We start from the raw sequence: 23386 nt of genomic DNA, 5'->3' as shown, positions 1-23386 counted from the left end.
CATCTCTGCATCTCTGGGATGAAGCCCACTTGGTCGTGATGAATTATGTTTTTGATAAGCACCTGAATTGTTTGCTAGGATTTTGTGGAGAATTTTTGCATCTATATTCATAAGGGATATTGGTCTGTAGTTTTCTTTTTTTGTTGCGTCTTTTCCTGGTTTTGGTATCAGGATGATGTTGGCTTCATAAAATGTGTTGGGGAGGATTCTTTCCTTCTTGATGTTATGGAATAATTTCTGCAGGATAGGCACCAGTTCTTTGTAGGTCTGGTAAAATTCAGGTGTGAAACCGTCTAGTCTGGGAATTTACTTTTTAGGAAGGTTTTTTATTGCTGTTTCAATTTCGATACTTGATATTGGTCTGTTCAGGAATTCTATTTCTTCCTGATTGGACGTAGGGAGGCTGTGTGTTTCTAAGAACTTGCCCATTTCCTCCACATTTTCCAGTTTTTGTGCATAGAGGTTTTTATAGTATTCATAGATGATATTTTGTATTTCTGTGGCATCAGTTGTAATTTTTCTTTTTTCATTCCTGATGGAGCTTATTAGTTATTTCTTTTTTGCTTCTTGTTAATCTAGCCAGAGGTTTGTTAATTTTGTTTATTTTTTCAAAGAACCAACTTTTTGTTTTATTAATCTTCCATATAGTTTTTTTTTTTTTTTAATCAATTTTGTTTAGTTTTCCTCTGGTCTTTGTTATTTCTTCTTCTGTGTTTGGGGTTGGTTTGCTCATCCTTTTCCAGTTCTTTGAGACGATTCATTAGATTATTTGTGATCTTTTTTTCTTTTGGATGTAGGCATTTATGGATATAAATTTTCCTCTCAGGACTACTTTAGCTGTGTCCCACAGATTTTGATAATTTGTGTCTCCTTTGTCATTTAGTTCAAAGAATCTTTTGATTTGTATCTTGATTTCCTCATTTATGAAGTGATCATTCAGCAGAAGGTTGTTTAGTTTCCATGACTTTGTGTAGAGATGATAGTTTCTATTGGAGTTGATTTCTAATTTTATTCCACTGTGTTCTGAGAAGATGCATGGTATAATTTCTGTGTTTTTAAAAAAGTTTTTGAGACATACTTTGTGGCCTAGAATATGGTTAGTCTTGGAGAATGTCCCATGGGCTGATGAGAAAAATGTATATTCAGTGGTTTGGGGTTATAATGTTCTGTAAATGTCAGTCAGGTCCATTTGTTCTAGAGTTCTGTTTAAATCCATTGTTTCTTTGTTTATTTTCTGTTTGGAGGATCTGTCCTGTTCTGTCAGAGGAGTGTTGAAGTCTCTGGCTATTATGGTGTTGCTGTTTATCATTTTATTTAGATAAAGTAGGATTTGCTTTATCAATCTGGGTGTACCTGAGTTAGGTGCATAAATATTTACAATTGTTATGTCTTCTTGTTGAATGGTACCCTTCACCATTATATAGTGACCTTCTTTGTCTTTCATCACTTTTGTTGATTTGAAGACTAAGTTATCTGAAATCAGAACCGCCACGCCAGCTTTATTTTGGCTTCCGTTTGCTGTTTTCCACCCCTTCTGAACGCATCCTTGTGGGTTAGATGTGTTTCCTAAAGACAGCAGATACTTGGCTTGTGTGTATTTATCCATACACCCAGCCTATGTCTCTTTAGTAGGCAGTTCAAGCCATTCACATTTATTGAGAGAATTGATAAGTGGGGTAGATTTCTGTTCATCCTGTTGAGTTGAACTTTGTTGCTTTGTTTTCTCTCTTGAGCCATTGTGGTATCTAGCCTTTGACCTTTACCTTTTGGATGATTTTACATTCGTGTTTCTTGTGCTGATCTGTGTGTAATACTGTTTTGAGTACTTCCTGGAGGGCAGGTTTTGTCTTAATGAATTCCTTTAGTCTTTGCTTGTCTGAGAAGGTCTTTATTTCTCCTGCATATACAAAGCTTAGTTTTTGGGGGTACAAGATTCTAGTCTAGGCATTATTATGTGTGAGAAGAGTGAGAATGGGGCCCCAATGTCTTCTTGCTTGTAAGGTCTCAGTTGAGATGTCTGATGTTATTCTGATAGGTTTTCTTTGTAGGTTACCTGTTGCTTTTGCCTTATAGCTTGTAGGAGGGTATCTTTGGTGGATATTAAAGCTCATTTTTGTTCATTTTATAGCCAGATATGTCTTAATTTGGCTGTAGTGAAGCCTGAGCTTTTTCTTGTTAGTTTGTAATGTTGCTGCCTGTGTATGTTTGTTTGTGGGGTTTTTTAAAAACAGCTTTATTGAGATATAATTCACACATCATATAATTTGCCTGTTCAAAGTGTATACTTTAATCACCTTTAGTATATTCACAGATACTGACAACCATCACCACGATCAATTTTAGGACATTTTCATCACCCTCAAAAGAAACCCTAATACCATTGCGATCAATTCTTCATTTATCCGTTTCCCTAAGCCCTACACAACCACTAATCTGCTTTTATTCTCTGTGGATTTGCCTTTTCTGGACATTTAAGATAAATGGAATCATGCAATATGTAGGCTTTTGTGACCACTCTTTTCACTTAGCATCATGTTTTCAAGGTTCACTCATGTTATAATGTGTGTCATTTTCTTAAATTGCTGAAGAATAATCTATTGTATGGATATGCCACATTTTCTTTATCCATCTGCTTGGTTTTTATGTTTATCTTTGCCTCTCTTGGATTTCTTTTAGAGCCATGCTTTGGGAAAGTGAGCTTAAGAATTTTTCCCCCGTTCAGATCAGGGCTTCAGTTTCAGGCATTTGGTTTCCCTTGCTCTTGGCATTTGTGGGCACAACGTTTTCTCTTTAGTTGTGTGACAACAGAATCTTCCACTTGGCCTTGTGACCAGAGGGTACTCTTGTTCCTAACAACCTTTCTGAACTTGCCAGTAAACATCAAGGTTTTCAGGATATTTTCTTCTGTTTCGTAATTCAGCTTCAAACATCTGTGGAATTACTGTTTTGGGCAGTTCTTTGAAGTAGTATAGTTTATTTCAGAGAACAAAGACAATGGTCCATTATAGTTTTTATAATGGTGTTAGTTTTATGGATCCCATATTAGTCAAGCATAACTTTGAATGAAGCGACACAGAAGCTTAACCCTTTGAAATCTTTGTAATGGACAAATGGCTTGTTTAAAGCAGTGGTTTTCACCTGTGGGCAGATTTACTCCCCGGAGCATATGTGGTAATATCTGGAGATACTTTTTGTAGTTCTCCTTGGAGCACTGGGTTTTGTGCTATTAGAATATGCATGGGTCGAGGCCAGGAATGCTGCTAAACATCCTATAATGCACAGAACAGCCCCCCGCCCCCAACAAAAAATTAACTGGCCCCAAATGTTAATTGTACTGTAGTTGAGAAACCCTTGTTTAGAGTGAACAGTGAATTTCCCATAACTCATTGAGTAGAAGAGACCCAACTGTAAGCAGTATACGAGGTAAAATATTATGTATGTAAGTGGCAAAAGCTTCTCATTTAAAAGGATATGAAAGCAATTGGCTTATATGAATGAGTTTTTGTGTTCTTTAAAGAAATTTAGGATTTTTGGTTTTTATTGGAAACCTCCTGGAGCCCCTCAACTTTGGGAATTCCTGCTTCAAATAATAAAGGTTATATATATTGTTTCTTATTGATTGATTGATTGATTGAGATAGAGTCTCACTCTGTCACCCGGGCTAGAGTGCCATGGCATCAGCCTAGCTCACAGCAACCTCAAACTCCTGGGCTCAAGCCATCCTCCTGCCTCAGCCTCCCAAACCATGCGTTGCTAATTTTTTTCTATATATTTGTAGTTGTTCAATTAATTTCTTTCTATTTTTAGTAGAGACAGGGTCTCACTCTTGCTCAGGCTGGTCTCAAAATGCTGACCTTGAGTGATTCACCAGTCTTGGCCTCCCAGAGTGCTAAGCCAGGCACGGTGGCGTGAGCCACCGTGCCTGGCTTAATTTTAATTGGGTTGTTAGTTATAACCTAGGGCTTTGCTGTTCTGGGTACTTTCCCCATCCTCTGCAGTGATCCCTTGTTTTGTTATTATTATGTCTTTTTTGAAGAAATTAAGATGTCTTGTCAGAGTCCACCAGTCTTTGTTCTCTCAGTTTTTCCAGAGCCCTCAAGGGGATGAGGAAGTGCTACTCTCAGCATTAAACCCCCTTCTGATTAAAGGGTTCATTCTGTGCCGCCTCCTGCTTTGATACAAATGCTGCTTTCTGAATTTGACCCGGACATCCCATTGCAGTTATTCAGGTCCCTTCAATAAGCCGTATGTTTAAAGAATGAGTGTGTAAACTCTTAGCACGATTGATTGAGTTTAGATATTCATTAACCCCAGATGTAGAGAATTGTTCAGGGTTACATGTAGCTATTTGCTTATATGGTTGGATCTGGTCAGGTGGAAAACTTTGTAACATGGAAAAATCTCTCAATACCACATCAGTTTCACATAAAAAAGTTTTATTTCTGCATGAGTTTACAGATCTGCTGACTTCATATTTCATTGTTACCTTGCAGCTTCATCAGATATTCTCTGACATTATTTTGAGGTATTCTGCCTAGCAGGTTGCTGTTTATGAGAATGCCTTATTTCTTATGTAGTGTCTACAAGTGTTAGAGTGACATTTCCCTTTCCAGAGCAAAAGTCATTACATTTTCTTTCCCAGGCATGTTATGAAAGGGAACAGGAAAAGAAAATTGATTTCCCTTTGAAAGCAAGTCGCCCAGCTGTAGCATGCTTCTTTGGTTTTCTTTGCATGCTGGCTACAGCTGCTGCTTTTAGAGCAAGGGCACAGCAGAGTGGGTTGCTCACTTAGGTCTTCCACACTGGAACCATCTCATTTTGTTCCTAAAGGAGGATGCTAAAGGATTTTTTAAGACACAGTAAATGCAGAAATGGCAAAGGCAGAAGCACTTGAGGTGCTTTGGTTTCTTATTTAGGCTTTTAGAAATAGTGGATTTGAAAGCAAGCTTGTTTGGCTGATGCTAACAACTCTTGATGGAAAATATCTCCTACTGCTAGGTAAGATGAATGTTCCCCAAATGCTGTTTTCATCTCAATAGCCAGTAAAAGCACCTTGTTTGTTTATCTTACTGTATTGGATAACTTGGCTTTTGTGGCCATGTGATTTATGGCAGGATAGCCTTGTCTATGGGCTCTGGAGTCAGCTGCTTGGTTGGGTTCATATCCAAAGTCCAACATGTAGCTGTGTAATTTTGGTCAACTTGCTCAGCCTCTCTCTGCTTACTTTTCCTTTAGTAAAATGTACATAATAATAGTACCTTACTGAATAGGATTATAGTTAGGATGATCATATAACCTGGTTTACATGTGTTTTTCTTGCTTAATTACTAATTGTGTCTCTTTTCACTCTCGTATCTGTCCCAGTTTGGATGATAAACTATACTGTCACCCTTGTTACAGTGAAGATTAAGTGAGTTAACATAAGTGCTTAGAGCTTATTAAGTGCCCAGTGAGTGTTAGCTGCTTTATTATTTTAGGGCGTCCCATTATCCATTCCACCCACTCTACCTAAACTTATCTCTCCACCTGCTTTTCTTCCCTGTGGCTGCCATCAAAGGCGGCCATTTAATTGAACATTCTTTTAAGTGAAGTTCTTTCCACCTGGAATGCCTTTCTCTTTGCTTCTCCTAATTCTATTCATAGTTTGTGAACCAGCTTAAGTACCTTTTCAGTTATTTATTCATGAAATACTTCTTTACCAAATAAAAGTCTCATTATAATGTGCTCTTTATTGATCCAGCTTATGTGTGAGAGGGAGGGAAGGAAGAATAAATAATTTATTACTCTTTATGTGCCAGGCAGTGAATTAGGAAGTGGGAATACAATAGAGGGCAAAAACCATTGAGGGTTAGTCCCTCATGGAACTTCTAGCTTGGTGGTGGAGAGAGAAATTAATCAAATTACACAAAGAAATGTAAAATTACAGTTGTGGAAAGTTCTATGAAGGGAATTTAACCTACTTATTTTGTACAAGAAAGGCCATCTTTGGTACATTGCTGTTGAGCTATGACTTGGAGGAAGAGTAAGGGGAAGAGCATCACAGGGGGAAGGAAGACCACGAACAAAGGACTCTGGGTAGGAGGAGTATGATGTGTCAAGGAACTGAGGGAAAGATAATATGGCTGAATGTAGAGTATAAGAGAGTGGTGTGTGGATGAGGCCAAAAAAAAAAAAAAAAAGATAAATGCCTGTAAATCATGGTAAAGATTTGGGATTTTTTTTTTTTTTTGAGACAGGGTCTCACTTTGTTGCCCAGGCTAGAGTGAGTGCCGTGGCGTCAGCCTAGCTCACAGCAACCTCAAACTCCTGGGCTCAAGCAGTCCTCCTGCCTCAGCCTCCCGAGTAGCTGGGACTACAGGCATGTGCCACCATACCCGGCTAATTTTTTCTATATATATTATTTGGCCAATTAATTTCTTTCTGTTTATAGTAGAGACGGGATCTTGCTCTTGCTCAGGCTGGTTTCGAACTCCTGACCTCGAGCAGGCCCGCCTCGGCCTCCCGCAGTGCTAGGATTACAGGCGTGGGATTTTATCTAGCACAAATGAGAAATCCCTGAAGTATTGCAAAGTGGGGATTGACACATAATGTCATTAGCCTTTTGAAAGGCATACCCTAATTGCAGTATAAAAAAAGAATTGTAGGGGTTCAGAGGAGTGAATTTGAAGAGACCAATCAAAAAGTTGACTGAAGTGGTCCAGGAAAGCTATATACTAGTAGCTTGAACTAAGATTGTGGTGTTGAGTGTTGGGAAGTAGATGAATTTGAGAGAAATTTATAAGGTAACAAGGACAAAATTTGTTGATGATACGATATTGTGATTAGAGAGAGGAGGCACTAAAGATACCAACTTGTATACCAGAATGAGCATGGAGAAACCATCTAGGAATGGAGCTGATCTGGGCCAGAATATAATATGCTTTTGGTTTGGATATGTTGAGGCACCTTCAGTACATCCAAGAGGAGATCTCAGGTGGGCAGTTTCCACATGCATCTGGAGCAGTAGGAAAAACATTTGTGGATCTCCTGTGTGTACATGGTATCTGCTGAGAGGTGATGGACATGTGTGAGATTGACCAAGTAGAAAGTAGATGATGAGAAAAAGAGGGCTCCAGACAGTATCTTGACAAGAGGCGGAGCAGTTAAATAGGCCCAGGAGAGAACTGTGCTGGGAAAGGAAAAGGAAAAGAGACTTTCCAGAAGGAGGGTATGTGGTCATCCCTGTCAGCTGCTGCTAAATGGTGGATTTCCTACAGAGAGGAAATTGCTTTAGTGGGAATTGTTTCAGGGAATGGGAATATGATGTAATAAATGTGGTCCTTGTCCTCATGGACCTTGCAGTTAGTGAAGTGACACACGTTAGCAATAGTGGGATCGATCAGGGCCACTTTACAGGCAGGGTGGGGTGAAATAAGAGGGTGGACTCTGAGTCAGTCTGGGAGGCGTCCTGGAGTTGGAGAGCAGAAATGTGGAGACCCTGAGGGTGAGTAGAAGGTAGGCCGAGAAAGGGAAGGGGAAGAGGATTCTAACAGGTGGATTTCGGGGACTGGAATGTCTTGAGGTGGCAACAGTGCACAGGAGGGTTGGAAGCAGTACGGGAGTGGTGAATGGGCAGCCAGGACATGCAGATCTCTATAATCTTTGAAAAGGAACAGTGGGTATTGAATTGTATACTTTAAATGGTGATTTGCGTGGTATATATGAATTATATTTCAATAAAGTTGTTTAAAAATGTGTGTCAAACATGCTGGCTGGCTGCATCGGAGGACAGATTAGATGGAAGGCATAAACAAAATTTAGTAATCACAAAGACCTGTTAGAAAGCAATTGTATTAATCTGTATAAGAGATAATGGTGGCTTGAAGTAGGCAAGTTAAGATTCTTAAGATTGAGTTGGAGCAATGGATAAATTTCAGCTAGTCTGGATGTTTGGTAGACTGTAAGAGCTGAGCAAAATGCCTGGTGTGTGGTTGGGCATTTGGAAAAATGTAAATATTATGTGCAATGATTGAGTGAGGAAGAATTAATTAGACTTCACTCACTGCATTTGGTTGAGAGTCAAGTATCCTACGAAGAGTCTGGCTTGAACAACTGGGATGATTAGAATTCAGAAGGGAGAGCTAAGTTTTTAGGGATAAGTTAGTTTTATATGATCCAAGAGATATTTTTGAAAATTTTCTTTATTTGTAGTTAATTCTGTATGATTTATTAGTCATGCATTTGGGTAAATTTTACCCCCCAAATAGGTAAGTTTCTTGAGGATAGAGATGTTTTGGCTATCTTTATATCTTGCACAACACAATACACTATTGGCTATTACCTACTATAGTAGAGAGTAAGTCATGACTGAAATAAATATACCTTATTCATACTTTATATTTGTAAAGTACTTTGTATTAACAATTTATAATAATAATAGGTATACATATAGTATACCTAACTTAGCAGCAGCACTGTGAAGTGACTAGGTATTGTCCCCATTTTACAGCAGTGAAACTGACTCATAGGTAGAGTGAGTTGTGAGGTTGAAATAACTTGAAGTAATGAAGAACAGTTTTATGTCACTGACTCTCTTGAAAGCCTTGACCCTGATTAAAACAAAACTAAAGGCCTGGCATGGTGGCTCATGCCTGTAATCCTAGCACTCTGGGAGGCCAAGGTGGGCAGATCTCTCAAGGTCAGGAGTTCGAAACCAGCCTGAGAAAGAGCGAGATGCTGTCTCTACTAAAAATAGAAAGAAATTAATTGGACAACTAAAATATATATATAAAAAAATTAGGCAGGCATGGTGGCGCATGCCTGTAGTCCCAGCTAATCGAGAGGCTGAGGCAGTAGGATCACCTGAGCCCAGGAGTTTGAGGTTGCTGTGAGCTAGGCTGACTCCACAGCACTCTAGCCTGGGCAACAGAGTGAGATGAGACTCTGTTTTAAAAACAAAACGAAACAAAACAAAACTAAGCCAACTGACTATATTTGATCAATTAAAATCAAATGATGGAGTACAATCGTATAAACAGAAAACTAGTGAGGAATAGACTTCTAAAAAAGTGTATTCGTCGGGGTACTGCTTTTGGAAATGTATAATTTACAAGTCTGTTTTGAATATCCTTTCTACTCAAGCATGAGTAATAAATGTTTCTTGAGTTCTAAAGTTTTTATCAAAAAATTACTTGTTTTCACTTCGTTGGTGATCTCACTCAGCCTCACGGCTTTAAAAACTAAATTTCTGTCTCTCACCTGGACCTCTGCCGTTTAGAGTCTCTGGTTTTTATAGGCTTCTCAAACTTAACATGTTCATACCTGAGCTGCTCGTCTTCCAGAAAACTTACATAAGGCAGCTTCATCCATCCAGCTGCTAAGGCCAGATACCTTGAAGTTGTCTTGACTTTTTTTCTCTCATCCCTCACGTCACAGTTTATCAGCACATCTTATTTGACTCTTACCTTAAAAATACACAGAAAATCTGACTTCTTCCCTTCTCTGCTGCCATCCCCTGGGCAACTGCCTTTACCCCTTCCTTGGGTTGTTTCCCAAGCCTTCTCCCTCCCCACTCCTCATGTTGTGCCCCTTGCATCCTTTTAGGTGTTTCTTAGTGGCCAGGGTGATCTTATGTAAACAGAAGTCAGATTGTGTCTTTCTTTGCTATTCACATCCTTGCTGAAGCTTCACTCAAGCCGTTTCATTTCACTTGAGTAAAAGCAAAGCCTTTACACTGGCCTACAAGGCCTGACAGGTTCCAGGCCCCCCTCCCTCTGACCCTTCACCTTTCTGGACTCTCCCTCTTCTCATGCCACTCCTGCCCCTCTGGCCTCTGAAGTCTAGAGCGTGCTGGACTTACTCCTGCTTTGGGCATTTGCACTGCATTTCCCTCTTTTGGAATCATCTCCCTTCATGTGTCCTCATGTCTTCCTCTCTCTCTCTTACTCAGGATCAAAGGCACCTCAATGAAGCCTGCCCTGACCATCTTGTTTAAAATTGCAGCCCTCCTACACTCCCTATCCCCATTAGATTCCCCACTTAAGAGATCTATCTCTCTCTCTCTCTCTCTCTCTCTCTCTCTCTCTCTCTCTCTCTCTCTCTCTCTCTCTCTCTCTCTCTCTCTCTCTCTCTCTCTCTCTCTCTCTGTTTCTCGTGTGTGTGTGTGTGTGTGTGTGTGTGTGTGTGTGTGTGTGTGTGGTCCCTTTTGTTTATGATTCCTCTCTAGTCTCTAGCATATAAGCTCCGTGAGTGTACAGATTTTTGTGTGTGGTTCTGCTTTTTCCCAGCACCTAGGGCAGAAAGTAGCACATAATAGGGGAAACAGGAAGTAGCACATTCAGGAAACATTTGTTCAACGAGTAGATGAAGCTTGTTGTAAATCTGAAATGCGTTCTAGATTAGATTTTCTTCCTTGTATTACTTAAAATCTGTTATATTGAACCTTCTGCTTCACTAGGTTGAACAGTAATTGATATAGACATTTTCTTTTTTTTGTGTGTGCTTTATTCTTTTTTTCCCCCAGCATATTGTGGGGGTACAAATGTTAAGGTTACGTATATTGCCCTTGCCCCCCTTCGAGTCAGAGCCTCAAGCATGTCCATCCCCCAGTTGGTGCGCATTGCATTCATTATGTATGTATATACCCATCCCCTCACCCCCCACCTGCTCTGATATAGACATTTTCAATAATTTTGATTTTCTTCCTGGAAAAAAATATCTTCTGGGTTGGGGGGGGGCTGTTTCCTAAAATGAGTGTGTTTCCTAAATCTGTGTGTGCAAATTATCAGCATGGATACTTGTAGGAAAAGTTGGTGCATATGAAGAGCTGGAGACCCTGGCAGAACAAGTAGTAGCAGGTCCTAATCAGGTCAGATAGGATTTTGCTTTGTAAGAGCTGCTTTAGAATCCAGTCTTTGTACTCACTGGTGATATGGCCTTTTGTGGATGATCTCTTCTCAGTTTTATAGTTTATAAGTGGGCATGACAACTTCTGTGTGGTTCTCTTCACTGAGTTGTTGAAAGAATCAAATGAGGGACCTGCTCTGTATAAACCTCATGTTGCTATAATGACACTATTGTGTGTTCTGCTCTGTAGATCATTTCTAGCAAATTGAAATGACAACTCTCAGTGCTACCTGGTTCCTCTCTGGGTCCCTTTTCTCAAATGTCACATTTTATTTATTGTAGAAATGAGGTCTCACTATGTTGCCCAGGCTGGTCTTGAATTCCTGGCTTCCTGTGATCCTTCCACCTTGGCCTCCCAAAGTGCTGGATTATAGGGCCACAATGCCTGGCCAAATGTCACATTGTTGGTGTATGTTGGTCAACTATATATAGAGGCTCAGAAAATTTTTGATTAATACATTAAATGCAGAGGAAAAAAGTATATCCCCAGTGAGCTATATTTTAGAGCCAAATGTAAATGATAATTAGATTGACTTTTGCCTTGGTTATCAATGTTCTTAGTTGTCTGAAAGTTGGTTAAATAAATATGTGATATAATAATCATTAATATATTTGATTAATATATAGGCAATATGATATATAAAGAGAGCCAACTTTCAGATAACTAAGAACATTGCTTTTATTCTATACACTGGATTTCATTTTATAGACATCTATATTAAATTTTTTTTGCTCACTCTTGGCAGAAACAATTCTATGTTCTTTGTAAATGGAAATTGGATGTGATTTTTTAGTGAGTAGTGTTGAATGTGTGATTTGGATTTATTTAATTTTTTCTCTTTGGATGCTGAAATAAGTTTTTTTTTCTATTTAAAAAAATTTCCAAATGTTACAGGGGTACAAATATTTTGGTTACATCGATTGCTTTTGTGCTGCTTTAGTCAAAGTTATAAGTGTGCCCATCACCTAGATAGTGTACATTGTACCCATTAAGTATGGGTACATTTCTTTCTCACCCATCCCTTGCTCCCTTCTTCCACCTGCACAATTTCCGTTGAGTTTTACTTCCATCTGTGCACATGAGTGCTGATCAGCTGGTTCCAGTTTAATAGTGAGTACATGTGGTGTTTGTTTTTCCATTTTTGTGATACTTTGCTAATGAGGATGGTCTCCAGTTTCATCCAGATTGTTGCAGAAGCTATTATTTCATTTTTTTTATGGCAGAGTAGTGCTCCATGATGTGCATATACCACATTTATTAATCCACTCATGAATTAATGGGCACTTGGGTTGATTCTGCATCTTTGGGATTGTGAATTGTGCTGTTGAGATAAAGTTTTTTACACAATTTTCTGGAGCAGCTATCTTGTTAACCTTAGGGAGAATGATTTTTTTCCTTAAACTTATGGAAGTATTTCTGTTGGAAAGTACAACTGAGAGGATTCAGCCAAAGCTTTTTAGGGGCCTTGATAAGTTTTCAGTGTCAAAGAGGAATGTTTTAACAACTGTGTTTTCTGATAGTTTTCTTTCTTGCATGATTGGCTTGTTCATGCTCTAAACTTAAGACTGGTGAAGAAAGTAATATGTCTCTTTGTGTATTTTCAGTTGCTCTCACTAGTGACCTACAAGGACTTGGGAATTTATTACTGTCTGTTTAGCAGATAATTCATTTAGGCAAAACTTCTGTAGGCACTAGAATAATTTTTCCTTTTCTTTAAATATGTTTAGACAATTGAAATCCTGTCTGAAAGCATTATTTCCTATGTAGGAGGAAGGGAATCTTGCTTTGTGCTATGTACTTTCAACCTTCTGACCTTGCTTATAGATGATCAGCATTATTGCTCCCTCATTGTCTCCCAAAGGTTGTCTTGTAGTTAAAATTTTTTACTTTTCTGAATGATATTTGACATGCTTATAGGGAAGTATTTTCTGGTGTCAGATTTGATCTAGGAGCTTTGGAGAGAGTATATAATTTTTATGGTTTTGGCATAACCAAAGAGTATTCTCTGCATCTGAGGCATGTAACTACAAACTGATTTGTTTGTTGTTGTGTCTAAGTAAAGAGGACCAGTTTTTTGTTTGTTTGCATGTGCTGTTTCCTATCTGGCCCTAGTTGCATGAGAAACAGATGGTTCTTATAATAGATTCATCAATTGCCTCCTTTTGTTGCATTTGAGCATTGAGGGCAAGGACCATGAGTTTTTTTTCTCTCTCATTGTATTTTTAGTTCTGAACACCTGGCATCTAGAAAGTATATAGTAAAGATTATTGAACAAGTGAGATAAGATAATTGGGGAAGATGATAAAAGAACACAAAAGATAAAACGACCGGTTATTAAGTCTGTTCCAAAACTGACTTGTAAAGAAGTCGTCCCCCCCACCCACTGTAAAATTTTTATAAGAACTGTATTGGGTTGAAGTTTGGGATTTATTCTTTGCATTGCAAACTCTTAAAAACTTCAGACTTTTCTTGTTGGGTTTAGTTCTGAGGAGGAATTTATTAAGGAGGCTCTTTATAGTGGAAATTTGAAAGAATGTAAAAACCACTTAATATTCTCTAAAGATAGAAGGTTGTTTCTGGAAATTTGCTATGTTTTGTTAAAGCAGAAATGATATATCTTTAGAGAAACCATTTTTCTTGGAACATAACTAGAATGGTAGACTGAGAAGATGTGTAAGATGCAATTGAAGGTGAAAGAATCTTGTTTGAGGCTCTCACTTTCATTTGAGTCAAATCTTATGTTTATTCTTGAGAGGAGCTCTGGGAATTTGTAGAATCGAGTCTCTGGAATATAGAGCTCTGTGTGATATCCTGAGACATTTTACATGGCTGTATAAATTATTACTATTTTTCCAAGTAGAAATAATTTTTACTGTAGGTTTTTTCCACTCTAATATTGTGGGTTATGAAGTTCTTTTTGTATAATAATATCCATTATATGTTGTTCAGTAGGGTATGCTTTACTTTGTCTTTAAAAAGGAAAAAAATAATTGGCATACAGGAAGTATAGTTTATTTTTTTTTTTTATTTATTTTTTTTTTCAGGACAATTTTGGGATCTTATATAGTTTATTTTTATGCATTCAGTTTTTGTTATTGGTATGGTAGAAAACTCCAAACCATTTGCTAGCTGGGGCCAAAAACTACATATTTAACTTTTATATCATTTTGTCTTAATTTTCTTCATATGGTCTGTGAGAAGTTTTTAGTTGTAAGACATGACATTTGTTTAAAGTAAGACATTGGTTTAACAAAACATTATTTTATGAAGGAAATATGAGAAAACATTAAAGTAAAACCAATTTCTTTCTCTCATTTTTCTCTCCCAGCATTTTTGAAACGTTGGGGTTGTTGGAGTGGTTGGATTTTCCCTGGAATTGAGTGAGAAATTCAGAAGACTGAAGCCCAGGCTTACTGTCTACCTTTCACGGAGGCCTAGCCGTGAGAGGACAGAAGAAGGCACGTGGCGAATCATGACAGCTGACAAAGACAAAGATAAAGACAAAGAGAAGGACCGGGACCGAGATCGGGACCGTGAGAGAGACAAAAGAGACAAGGCAAGAGAGAGTGAGAATTCAAGACCACGCCGCAGCTGTACCTTGGAAGGTGGAGCCAAAAATTATGCTGAGAGTGATCATAGTGAAGATGAGGACAATGACAACAATAGTGCCACCACAGAGGAGTCCACAAAGAAGAACAAAAAGAAACCACCGAAAAAAAAATCTCGTTATGAAAGGACAGATACTGGTGAGATAACATCCTACATCACTGAGGATGATGTTGTCTACAGACCAGGAGGTAAGGAGCATTATGTTTATGTCTTTACAGTGTTTGTGATGGGGGAATGATCTTAGTATGATGATGAAATAAATTCACTTTTTGTATGTTAAGGAGGACTTGGAACCCAGAAAAGTAGATAATAGTTTTGTGTAGGAAGACTCAGTTTAACAAACACGTGACCCACTTTTGGGCAGATTGGTTGACTGACTTCTTTCTTGTGTCTTTCTTGGTCTTCTGTCCTGGTTTGTGCATTTTTGAGTTCTTTCCTTGTTTTCCCATGTTGTTTGTTCTCTCACTTAACCACCTGTGTAGTATTTTTCATCCTTTGAATCCATCTTTTTTATCTTCAACCACAAATTAGTCTGTGATGGCCCTACAGAATGGAATACATAGTGGAGACAAGTAAGCCTTAAGATTCTTGGAAACAGGAATTTTATGTTGGGATGGGATTGACCAGAAGCTAGAGGGGTATTTTTTAATGGCCTTGCAGACCTTATTGCTTCTGTTAACCTCTTTTCCAAAGTTTGAGCTTCAGGCTCTCAAATCAATGATAGTAGTTGAAGCCATCTTACCTATTTGGTTTTCCAGAAAATGTATTATGACCATTCAGTGTATTGTGGCTTTTATAGCTTTGCTTAGAGAGAGACAGACCCAGCTTTTAGATGAGATGCAGGGAAACAAGTGAGTCAGAACTTGTCAGACACCAGCAAATCTTTTTTTTTTTTCATTAGATGTATTGTGTGTGTCAACATACTTTTCTTACAGAAGCCAGTAAAACTAGTGAAGATTGACATAAATTTCATATGAGATGTAATTAATAGATTAAATCTGCCCAGTTTGATTTTTTCCAAGAATGAGATTAAAGTACTTTACTGTGTTATGTCATTAACCTGAAACAGTCATTTTACTGAAGAGTACGATAACTATTCTGAACTTCATGTGAAGTTCCAGATTTTTTTCCCCATATAGAAATTAGTTTTAAATTTCAAAAGATATTAGCGTTAAAACTGAACACAAATTTGTATTCACAACTACAGTTTCTTGGTTTAAGATTAACTGAGAAGATATTTATATAAAATAAAATTATCAGAGTTGAGGTTTTAGAGCAGTTTACAGCTCTGTTGCAGTGATGTAGTGACATGTGTATGTTACAGTACTATAGATTTTTTTTTTTTTTTTTGAGACAGAGTTGTCACTCTGTTGCCCTGGCTAGAGTGCTGTGGCATCAGCCTAGCTCACAGCAACCTCAAACTCCTGGGCTCAAGCGATCCTTCTGCCTCAGCCTCCCGAGTAGCTGGGACTACAGGCACGTGCCACCATGCCCGCCTAATTTTTTCTATATATTTGTAGCTTGCCAATTAATTTCTTTCTATTTTTAGTAGAGATGGGATCTGGCTCTTGCTCAGGCTGGTTTTGAACTTCTGACCTCGAGCAATCCTCCCGCCTTGGCCTCCCAGAGTGCTAGGATTACAGGCATTGAGCCACCATGCCCGGCTATATATTTTTATCTTTGATTCAGACTTAGATATTGGGCAGTAAGAATTTCTTAGTGTCTAAAGAATCTCTTAGTTACCAGAAATTGTTCATTTAGGGCTTCTTTATTTCTAAATCATGCAAAAGGAACAGAATATCTTGACTCATTTAGATATAGAATACATTATGATAACTTAAATATAAGGAAAGATCTACTTGTTATTGTTTTCTCTTTCTAATTTAATGCAGTAATGTGTTTGTTTGGAGCATGGTCAAAAGGCCAGCTACTTTATGTGGTATTGAATACCAGTTATTCTTAATATTTATAAAATGGAATGTTACTCCTGTATCAGTGGGAACATTTCACCAAAATGTTAGTATTCACATACATTTGGAAATGCCTGTACTGCCCCCTCATGAGAGATTCATAATTAGTGACTTCCACAAGTCCTGCAGTTTAGGAAAGCTCTAACATGAAAAACACCTCTTTGTCCCATTTATGGGACTGTGGCATCTGTTTCTGCTGAATATCTCCCTAAGAAAACCAGTTTGGAGGAAACAGATTTGAGAAATGTTGCACATTCAACTTCCACCTTCTACAAGGTGACAAGATCCTCTCTTTGGTTTTCAGAATATGTGGAGGGAGACGGCTAAGGGATTATTTGTAAAACGGTTCATAGTAAAGTGCTTTGGGAAGGACTGTGTATTTATAGATGCAGGCATTGTTTTTAAAAATCTGAAGACCTTTGTGAAATGTGAAAAAGATATGTTCTTTGTGGAAGTCAAATATGTTATAAAGGATCCATAAAGGCCAGAAATGCCACAGAAATTCCTGTGGTACCCGAAGCATAACCCTTTGTACTCGGGTGGGGGCAGTGCTGTGGCCTCGGGTTTGTACCTACCCAGGTCCACTGGATATTTGACTCTTTGATAAGGAGATTGTCTTTGACCTTCCCATTGGTATCTTTTCTTTTTTGGGGTGCGTTTGAAGCTAAATAACTTGGTTGCCATCTCCACATAACTTTCTAAATGAGGATTTGTTAAATATTGCCTATTTTTTAGGTTTACTTAAACTGAAGAATCAAAAGTTAGCGTACTGTGATTCAATTTCTAGATGGGAGTTGATTTTTTTCTTTCCTTTGTTTGCCTTCCTGTTTTTTTTTTTTTCCTTCATTTCAACTACTTCAATAACATTCCTTTGTTAGTGATGAAAAACCATTATCCTCACTCAGTTGCAGACATTCTGTATGCTTAGTTGTATCTTAAATGCTTAGAACCTCCAGGGAATATTATAAAGGATGTCTTCAATGGATTACTAGTTTTTGAATGGTAGATCTTTAATGCACATTTTTTTCTATAGAATATAATGCACAGATTAATATTTTAAAAATTTAGTTTTTGCGTTTCTATTTTTCTGAATGGGTTTTAATACTTGGATTAAGTATAAATTATAGACAACTCACAAAATGATAAGTATCACTAAGCAGTGATACTTAGAGAATAAAAATAGGCTGTTATATAACTAAACTTTTTTGTCCTAAGGGGATAGGTCTATATTCAGATTAGTTGATCTGAGAAACAAGATTTTATTGAGAAATTGAGTATTTAGAATTTGTCACTAAGTTTTAATTTCATGCATGTCACAACCAGATCTTTTTGGCTGTTGCTCATCTTTGGATTTATCTTTATTTTGTCCTCAGGAGCTCAGCATAATGGACTTTGTTACTTAATAGTGCCCATGTTATATCTTCTGCCCCAGGGCCTTTGCACTTGCTGTGCTCACTTAGGGAACCAACTCTCTCCCCTCACAAGATACACTTACTTCTTATCCTTTCTTTAACTTTCTCACTCCAATGCCATTGCCTTTCGTCTCCTGGGTTAGCCATATTTCCTTAATAGATAATGTTATGACATTTTCTCCTTCCTTCTAGCATTTATAACAGTAATAATTTTATATTTATTTTATTATTTTAGGATTAATATCTCCCTCTTCCAAAAAGACAGCAACTTTTTTCTTTTTTTGCTTGGCATTGAATTCCTGGCTGCTATGACAACAGTGTGTCTGAAAACATTTCAAAAAAATTTCTTGACTGATTAATGATATTAGAGTTAGAACAGTGCTTCTGGAAGTCTATCTTGAATCATTTATTTCTCAATGAATGATTTAACAGGCTCATTAAAAACAAAAACCTTATGGGGCTCTATTGTATATTGCCCCTGTGTCTAATCTGACTTCTTTGTTGTCTGTCAACAGTTACTTTACTTTTAAGATGACTGTCACAGTAACAAATTGATTTATTACACAGCTGTGTGCAGCTAAATTTTCCTTAGGGCCTTCTTTAGCATAGGATAGGTAGCATATTAATTTCTTTCTAGTATTTTCAGTTAGGTCCTAGGAAGTTTGATTCCTTTATTTCTGATCTAGGTAGAACTAGCAAAACATTAAATTTGTAGTATTGAGAGCTTTTAAAACTTTTACATATCAATATTACTTGGTATTTGGATAGGGAAACATGTCTTTTTTAAAATGCCTGTTAGGTTGGTTCTCTTCTTGTATTCTGTCTTATTAACTGATAATTTTGTTTGGCTCTCCATTTACCCTACCTGTAGTCCTAGAATAACAGAAATCTCCATCACATACATGAGAGGGGTTAAAAAAATAAAAAATTCAGGGTTTTCATATCTATAATATCTGTTCTTTCTACTTTCATGAACAAAGTACAAAATAAATTTTCAGATCATAAATTTTATACATAAAAGACAAGGAACTGGCTGGATACAGTGGCTCACACATGTCATCCTAGCTCTCTGAGAGGCCAAGGCAGGAGGATCACTTGAGGTCAGGAGTTTGAGACCATCCTGAGCAAGAGCAGGACCCCATCTCTACTAAAAATAGAAAAATTAGCCTGTAGTCCCAGCTACTTGGGAGGCTGAGGCAAGAGGATTGTTTGAGCCCAGGAGTTTGAGGTGAGCTATGATGATTCCACTGCGCTCTAATCAGGCTGACAGAGCGAGACTCTGTCTCAAAAAAAAAAAGACAACTAACTTTGTTATTTGAGAAATCTTCAGTGATATAAAATATTTTGCATTTTTTTATTTGCAAAATTTCCCCAATATTGTTAGGAATTGGGGACTTAAATTAAAAAAGTGACCTGGAAACTAGAATTGATTACATTTTGAACACTGAAGTGTTACTTTCTTTTGATGCCAATGGAATTTAAGCTGGAAAAGATCCAAACTAGGCAAATTGAAACCTGGGAATTTAGTTTCAATCAAAATATTTGTAAAAGCTGTTTAAAAGTAAACTGTTATTGGCTGGGCGCCGGTGGGTCACACCTGTAATCCTAGCACTCTGGGAGGCCGAGGCGGGCGGATCCCTTGAGGTCAGGAGTTCGAAACTAGCCTGAGCAAGAGCGAGACCCCGTCTCTACTATAAATAGAAAGAAATTAATAGGGCAGCTAATATATATATAGAAAAAATTAGCCAGGCATGGTGGCGCATACCTGTAGTCCCAGCTACTCGGGAGGCTGGGGTAGCGGGATTGCTTGAGCCCAGGAGATTGAGGTTGCTGTGAGCTAGGCTGACGCCATGGCACTCACTCTAGCCTGGGCAACAAAGTGAGACTCTGTCTCCAAAAAAAAAAAAAAAAAAGTATACTGTTATCAAATATAATGTTGAGTGGACACAGAAGAGCCTATAATACTGCATAATTCCTTTCTCATGAAATTTTATAACAACCACAGCTAATCTTTTTTTTTTTTTTTGAGACAGAGTCTCACTTTGTTGCCCAGGCTAGAGTGAGTGCCATGGCTAACTCAGCCTAACTCACAGCAATTAATTGGCCAATTAATTTCTTAGGCTGAGCTTGAATCAGAGTGTTTTTGACATCTGTTATAAATTCTTTTGCACTTAATATATATAATATTAACCTGCTTAAAGCCTTTGAATATCCCTGTTGCCAGCAGGATCAAGCCCAGAATCTGACATACCAGACCTTTGTCATCTGGTTGCCTATTTGCATGATCATCTTTAGACCTTATTCTAGTTTGCAAGGAAGTACAGTGAGGCTGTGTGTTAGTTTGTTACGGCTGCTGTAGCAAAGTACCACAAACTGAGTGGCTTAAACAGCAGAAATATGTTGTCTCACAGTTCTGTAGGCTATAAGTCCAGGAGCAAGGTGTCCCAGCTCATGTTCCTTTGAAGGCTCTAGGTCAGGATCTGTTCCAAGCCTCCTTCCAAGTTTATGATAGTTCCTTGCTTTGTGGCAGCATAATTATAATCTTCACATAGCATTCTTCTTGTGTGCATATCTGTGTGTCTGTCAAATTCCTCTTTTTTATAAGGACATCAGTCTTATTGAATGAGAGCCCACCCTACTTCACTGTCATTTATTATATCTGCAATGTAATTATGACCTCATATGACCTTATCTTAACTAATTATATCGGCAGTGATGACCTTGTTTCTAACATAAGGGCACATTCTAAGGTATTGGGGGTCAGGACTTCAACATGTGAATCTTGGGGGTGGGTGGGTGAGATACAATTCAACCCTGAACTGGCAGGAAGAGCTTTGTTGTTAGGCAAACTCAGGTTTGGCCCAGGTTTAGGTGACTTTATCAGCTCTCTTAGTTTGTATGTCCTTGGATCATTTGGAAAAAGGAATTTTTAAATTTTAATCACATTGTAGTGAACTTTTAGTTATAAATTATATTAATTAACTTTTTATTTCTTCTGTTTCTATTGAAATTTTATTTCATCTTTTTCTGAGTCCCAAAAAGTGATTGTGTTTAGTATAAGGAAGATATTCAGATTTCACATGTATGAAAGGTAATTCTTTAGTGCATAAAAAATTAATATTTTCTATGAGAGTAAAAGAAGAGAAAATGTTACTCTAAAGTTATTCCAATAAAAAAATGGGAAGTGATATTTGTTTTAAGACTAATTTATCATGTCTCTTTGGATTTCCTAAGGAAAGGATCAGTGTAAGTATTATGAAACTTGTACTCTGGTTGCTCTCTGTTCTAAGCATTGGCCACAAATGGCATCCTGTGGGAATTGGTTAGAAATGCAGAATCTCAGGTTCCTACCTCATCTACTGAATCAGAATGTGTTTTTTATATTATTAAGATTCTCAGGTAATTTAAACACACGTTAAGGTTTGAGAATCACTCATCTAGGCTAGGGCTTCTAGTCTTTTTAAAGTTAATGCACAGATAGAAAATGAGTCCATTGCTTTGAGAGTAAGATGAGCATCCCAGCACAGTTTTTACTTAACTTGTGGCAGACTAGAATTTAGGCAGATCAAAACAAAAAAAATCTTTTTTAAAGAGGAAAATGAAAGATACGATTTTATGGCTTGAGATTTTGATATGAAATACAATGCACACAGTTCAAGAAGAACAGAGGCAGCTGCAGAATTAAATTCTGAACAAATGATTGGGAATCATTTGCATCTTCTTTTAAAGCTCCTGATTATAAAGGGAACTGTGAACTTGGGAACTGTGAACTTAGAAAACGTGAGTGGGTGAGGGAGCTAAAACCATGGATAATAACTAACCACCATTTTTAAAGCAACTGCTATTTTCTAGTACTGGGCTTACTTACTTTGTACATGTTATTTCTAGTCCTTAGAAAATCCATACATAACCTAGGCATTGTTTCCCTGTTGTACAGATAAGGAAACAAAGGCTCAGAGGTGGAGGTCACTCAACTATTTTGTAAAATGGTATGGGCTTATGAGAATTGGTTAAAGCCAAGAATGAATGGACATTTGCATAAAATAACAGATAATAAAAAATCTTAACACAAATATACCTGTGTTAAAAGAAAAAAAAGCGGCAGACCCATTTCTTGGAAGATGCAAACCATATAACTACTTTGCCTTTTCCCTCTTCTCAAATTACTTATTAATATATCTCATCTGCTTTCAAAAATTGTTTATCTAGCTAGGCACAGTGGTGAGCACCTACAGTCTCAGCTACTCAGGAGGCTGAGGTGAGAGGATTACTTGAGGCCACTCTGGGCAACAGAGCAAGACCTTATTTCTTAAAAAAAACAAAACATTGTGTATCTCTCACTTGCTAGCAAAATGTAAAGAGAATGATTTTTAAAAAGGTAAAATGCGTAACACTTATGTAAAGTAAACTGAATGGTAAGGGGTAACCTTTTCAGAATATTTAAGCTAATTGTGATTACTGGATTTGAACCGTTAGTTCACTCATCTGGAAGGGAAATATATAGTTTCTGTGATCTAATAAAAGTGAGCATATTGTCTTCATTAAAGTTTTTCGAATGCAAGGTGGAGAATATTGATCACATAACACAAAAGATAATTTGTTGGCAGAGTAACTCATATAATGAGCGGGGAGCTGGAGAGAAGTCTTCAAAGCCTGCTTGGACCAAGGGCAATTCTGATTATTGGCTGATGGGAACTACTGACTGTTCCACCTAGGTGTTTTCACCTAGGTATAGGTGCACTTCAGCTTTTCCTGCCCTTGCTGTCACTGAGCTCAGGAGTTACAGAAGAGTAAATTTAGTTGGTCTAGCTTGAATTGCATGTCTGTATTAAAAAAAGACAGAAATCTAGATTTATTGTTCCCCCAAAACCTGCACATGGCGGGGATAAGGTAATTCCCCAAAATGAAATTGGGGAGCAGTTTAGTAGGGGAAGTAGGTGTGGGATGGCCAGAATACTACATGCGTTCATTATTGTATTCACTTCATCAGGAGACTCCACTCATTGACTCCACCAGAGTCAATGAGAACTTATCAGATACTGATATTTAGAAATACTTTATTTTGCTGTGTGTGTGATAGTTAGATAGAGGAATGATGTCAATGGCATGTACAACTGATGCTGGTTCATGAACAACTTTACCTAGGCTAGAGGAGTGTGAATGTGAATAGAGGGAGTAGATTATAATATATAATTATATAGTATAATGTGGGATTGTGTTTTATCAGGAAAGGAAAAAATAGGTGAGAATTTAAACTTTCAACTTGGCTGTTGCACAGGCCAGAGCCCTTTCATTTCTACTGAAAATGAAAGGAAAGGTGAGCACCTGTACCTAAGGGTTTCCTCCCCAGAGAAATGCACTCTAATTTTTATACTCTTTGTGACTGGTTGCTCTGGCTGCTGTGTTTACCTTCACAAAAACCCCACTTTAATCTGTATTGTTTTGGTGCCTTCAAGCTAGCATCTGTTGTTTTCATGTATTTTAAACATCCCTTATAGCAACCTGCAGCC

The 23386-nt window shown here is 37.7% G+C and overlaps 1 protein-coding gene across 6 annotated transcripts in view; it reads left to right on the top strand.

Moving 5' to 3' along the window:
- RERE (arginine-glutamic acid dipeptide repeats) overlaps positions 1–23386 on the top strand; it is a 405018-nt gene that overhangs the window by 130404 nt on the left and 251228 nt on the right. For 4 of the 6 annotated variants that reach the window (XM_075993756.1, XM_012791485.3, XM_012791482.3 and 1 more), the window contains one exon: positions 14214–14682. In XM_075993756.1, the coding sequence (XP_075849871.1) occupies positions 14358–14682 (325 nt within the window). In that variant the 5' untranslated portion in view covers positions 14214–14357. Of the gene's footprint in view, positions 1–10659; positions 11996–14211; positions 14683–23386 lie in introns of those variants that run through there. The other 2 variants (XM_075993750.1, XM_075993753.1) reach the window with 2 other exon arrangements.

The sequence above is a fragment of the Microcebus murinus genome, chromosome 2 (assembly GCF_040939455.1).
Source record: "Microcebus murinus isolate Inina chromosome 2, M.murinus_Inina_mat1.0, whole genome shotgun sequence".
Taxonomy (NCBI): Eukaryota; Metazoa; Chordata; class Mammalia; order Primates; family Cheirogaleidae; genus Microcebus; species Microcebus murinus.
This window is presented reverse-complemented; position numbering and strand designations above follow the sequence as displayed.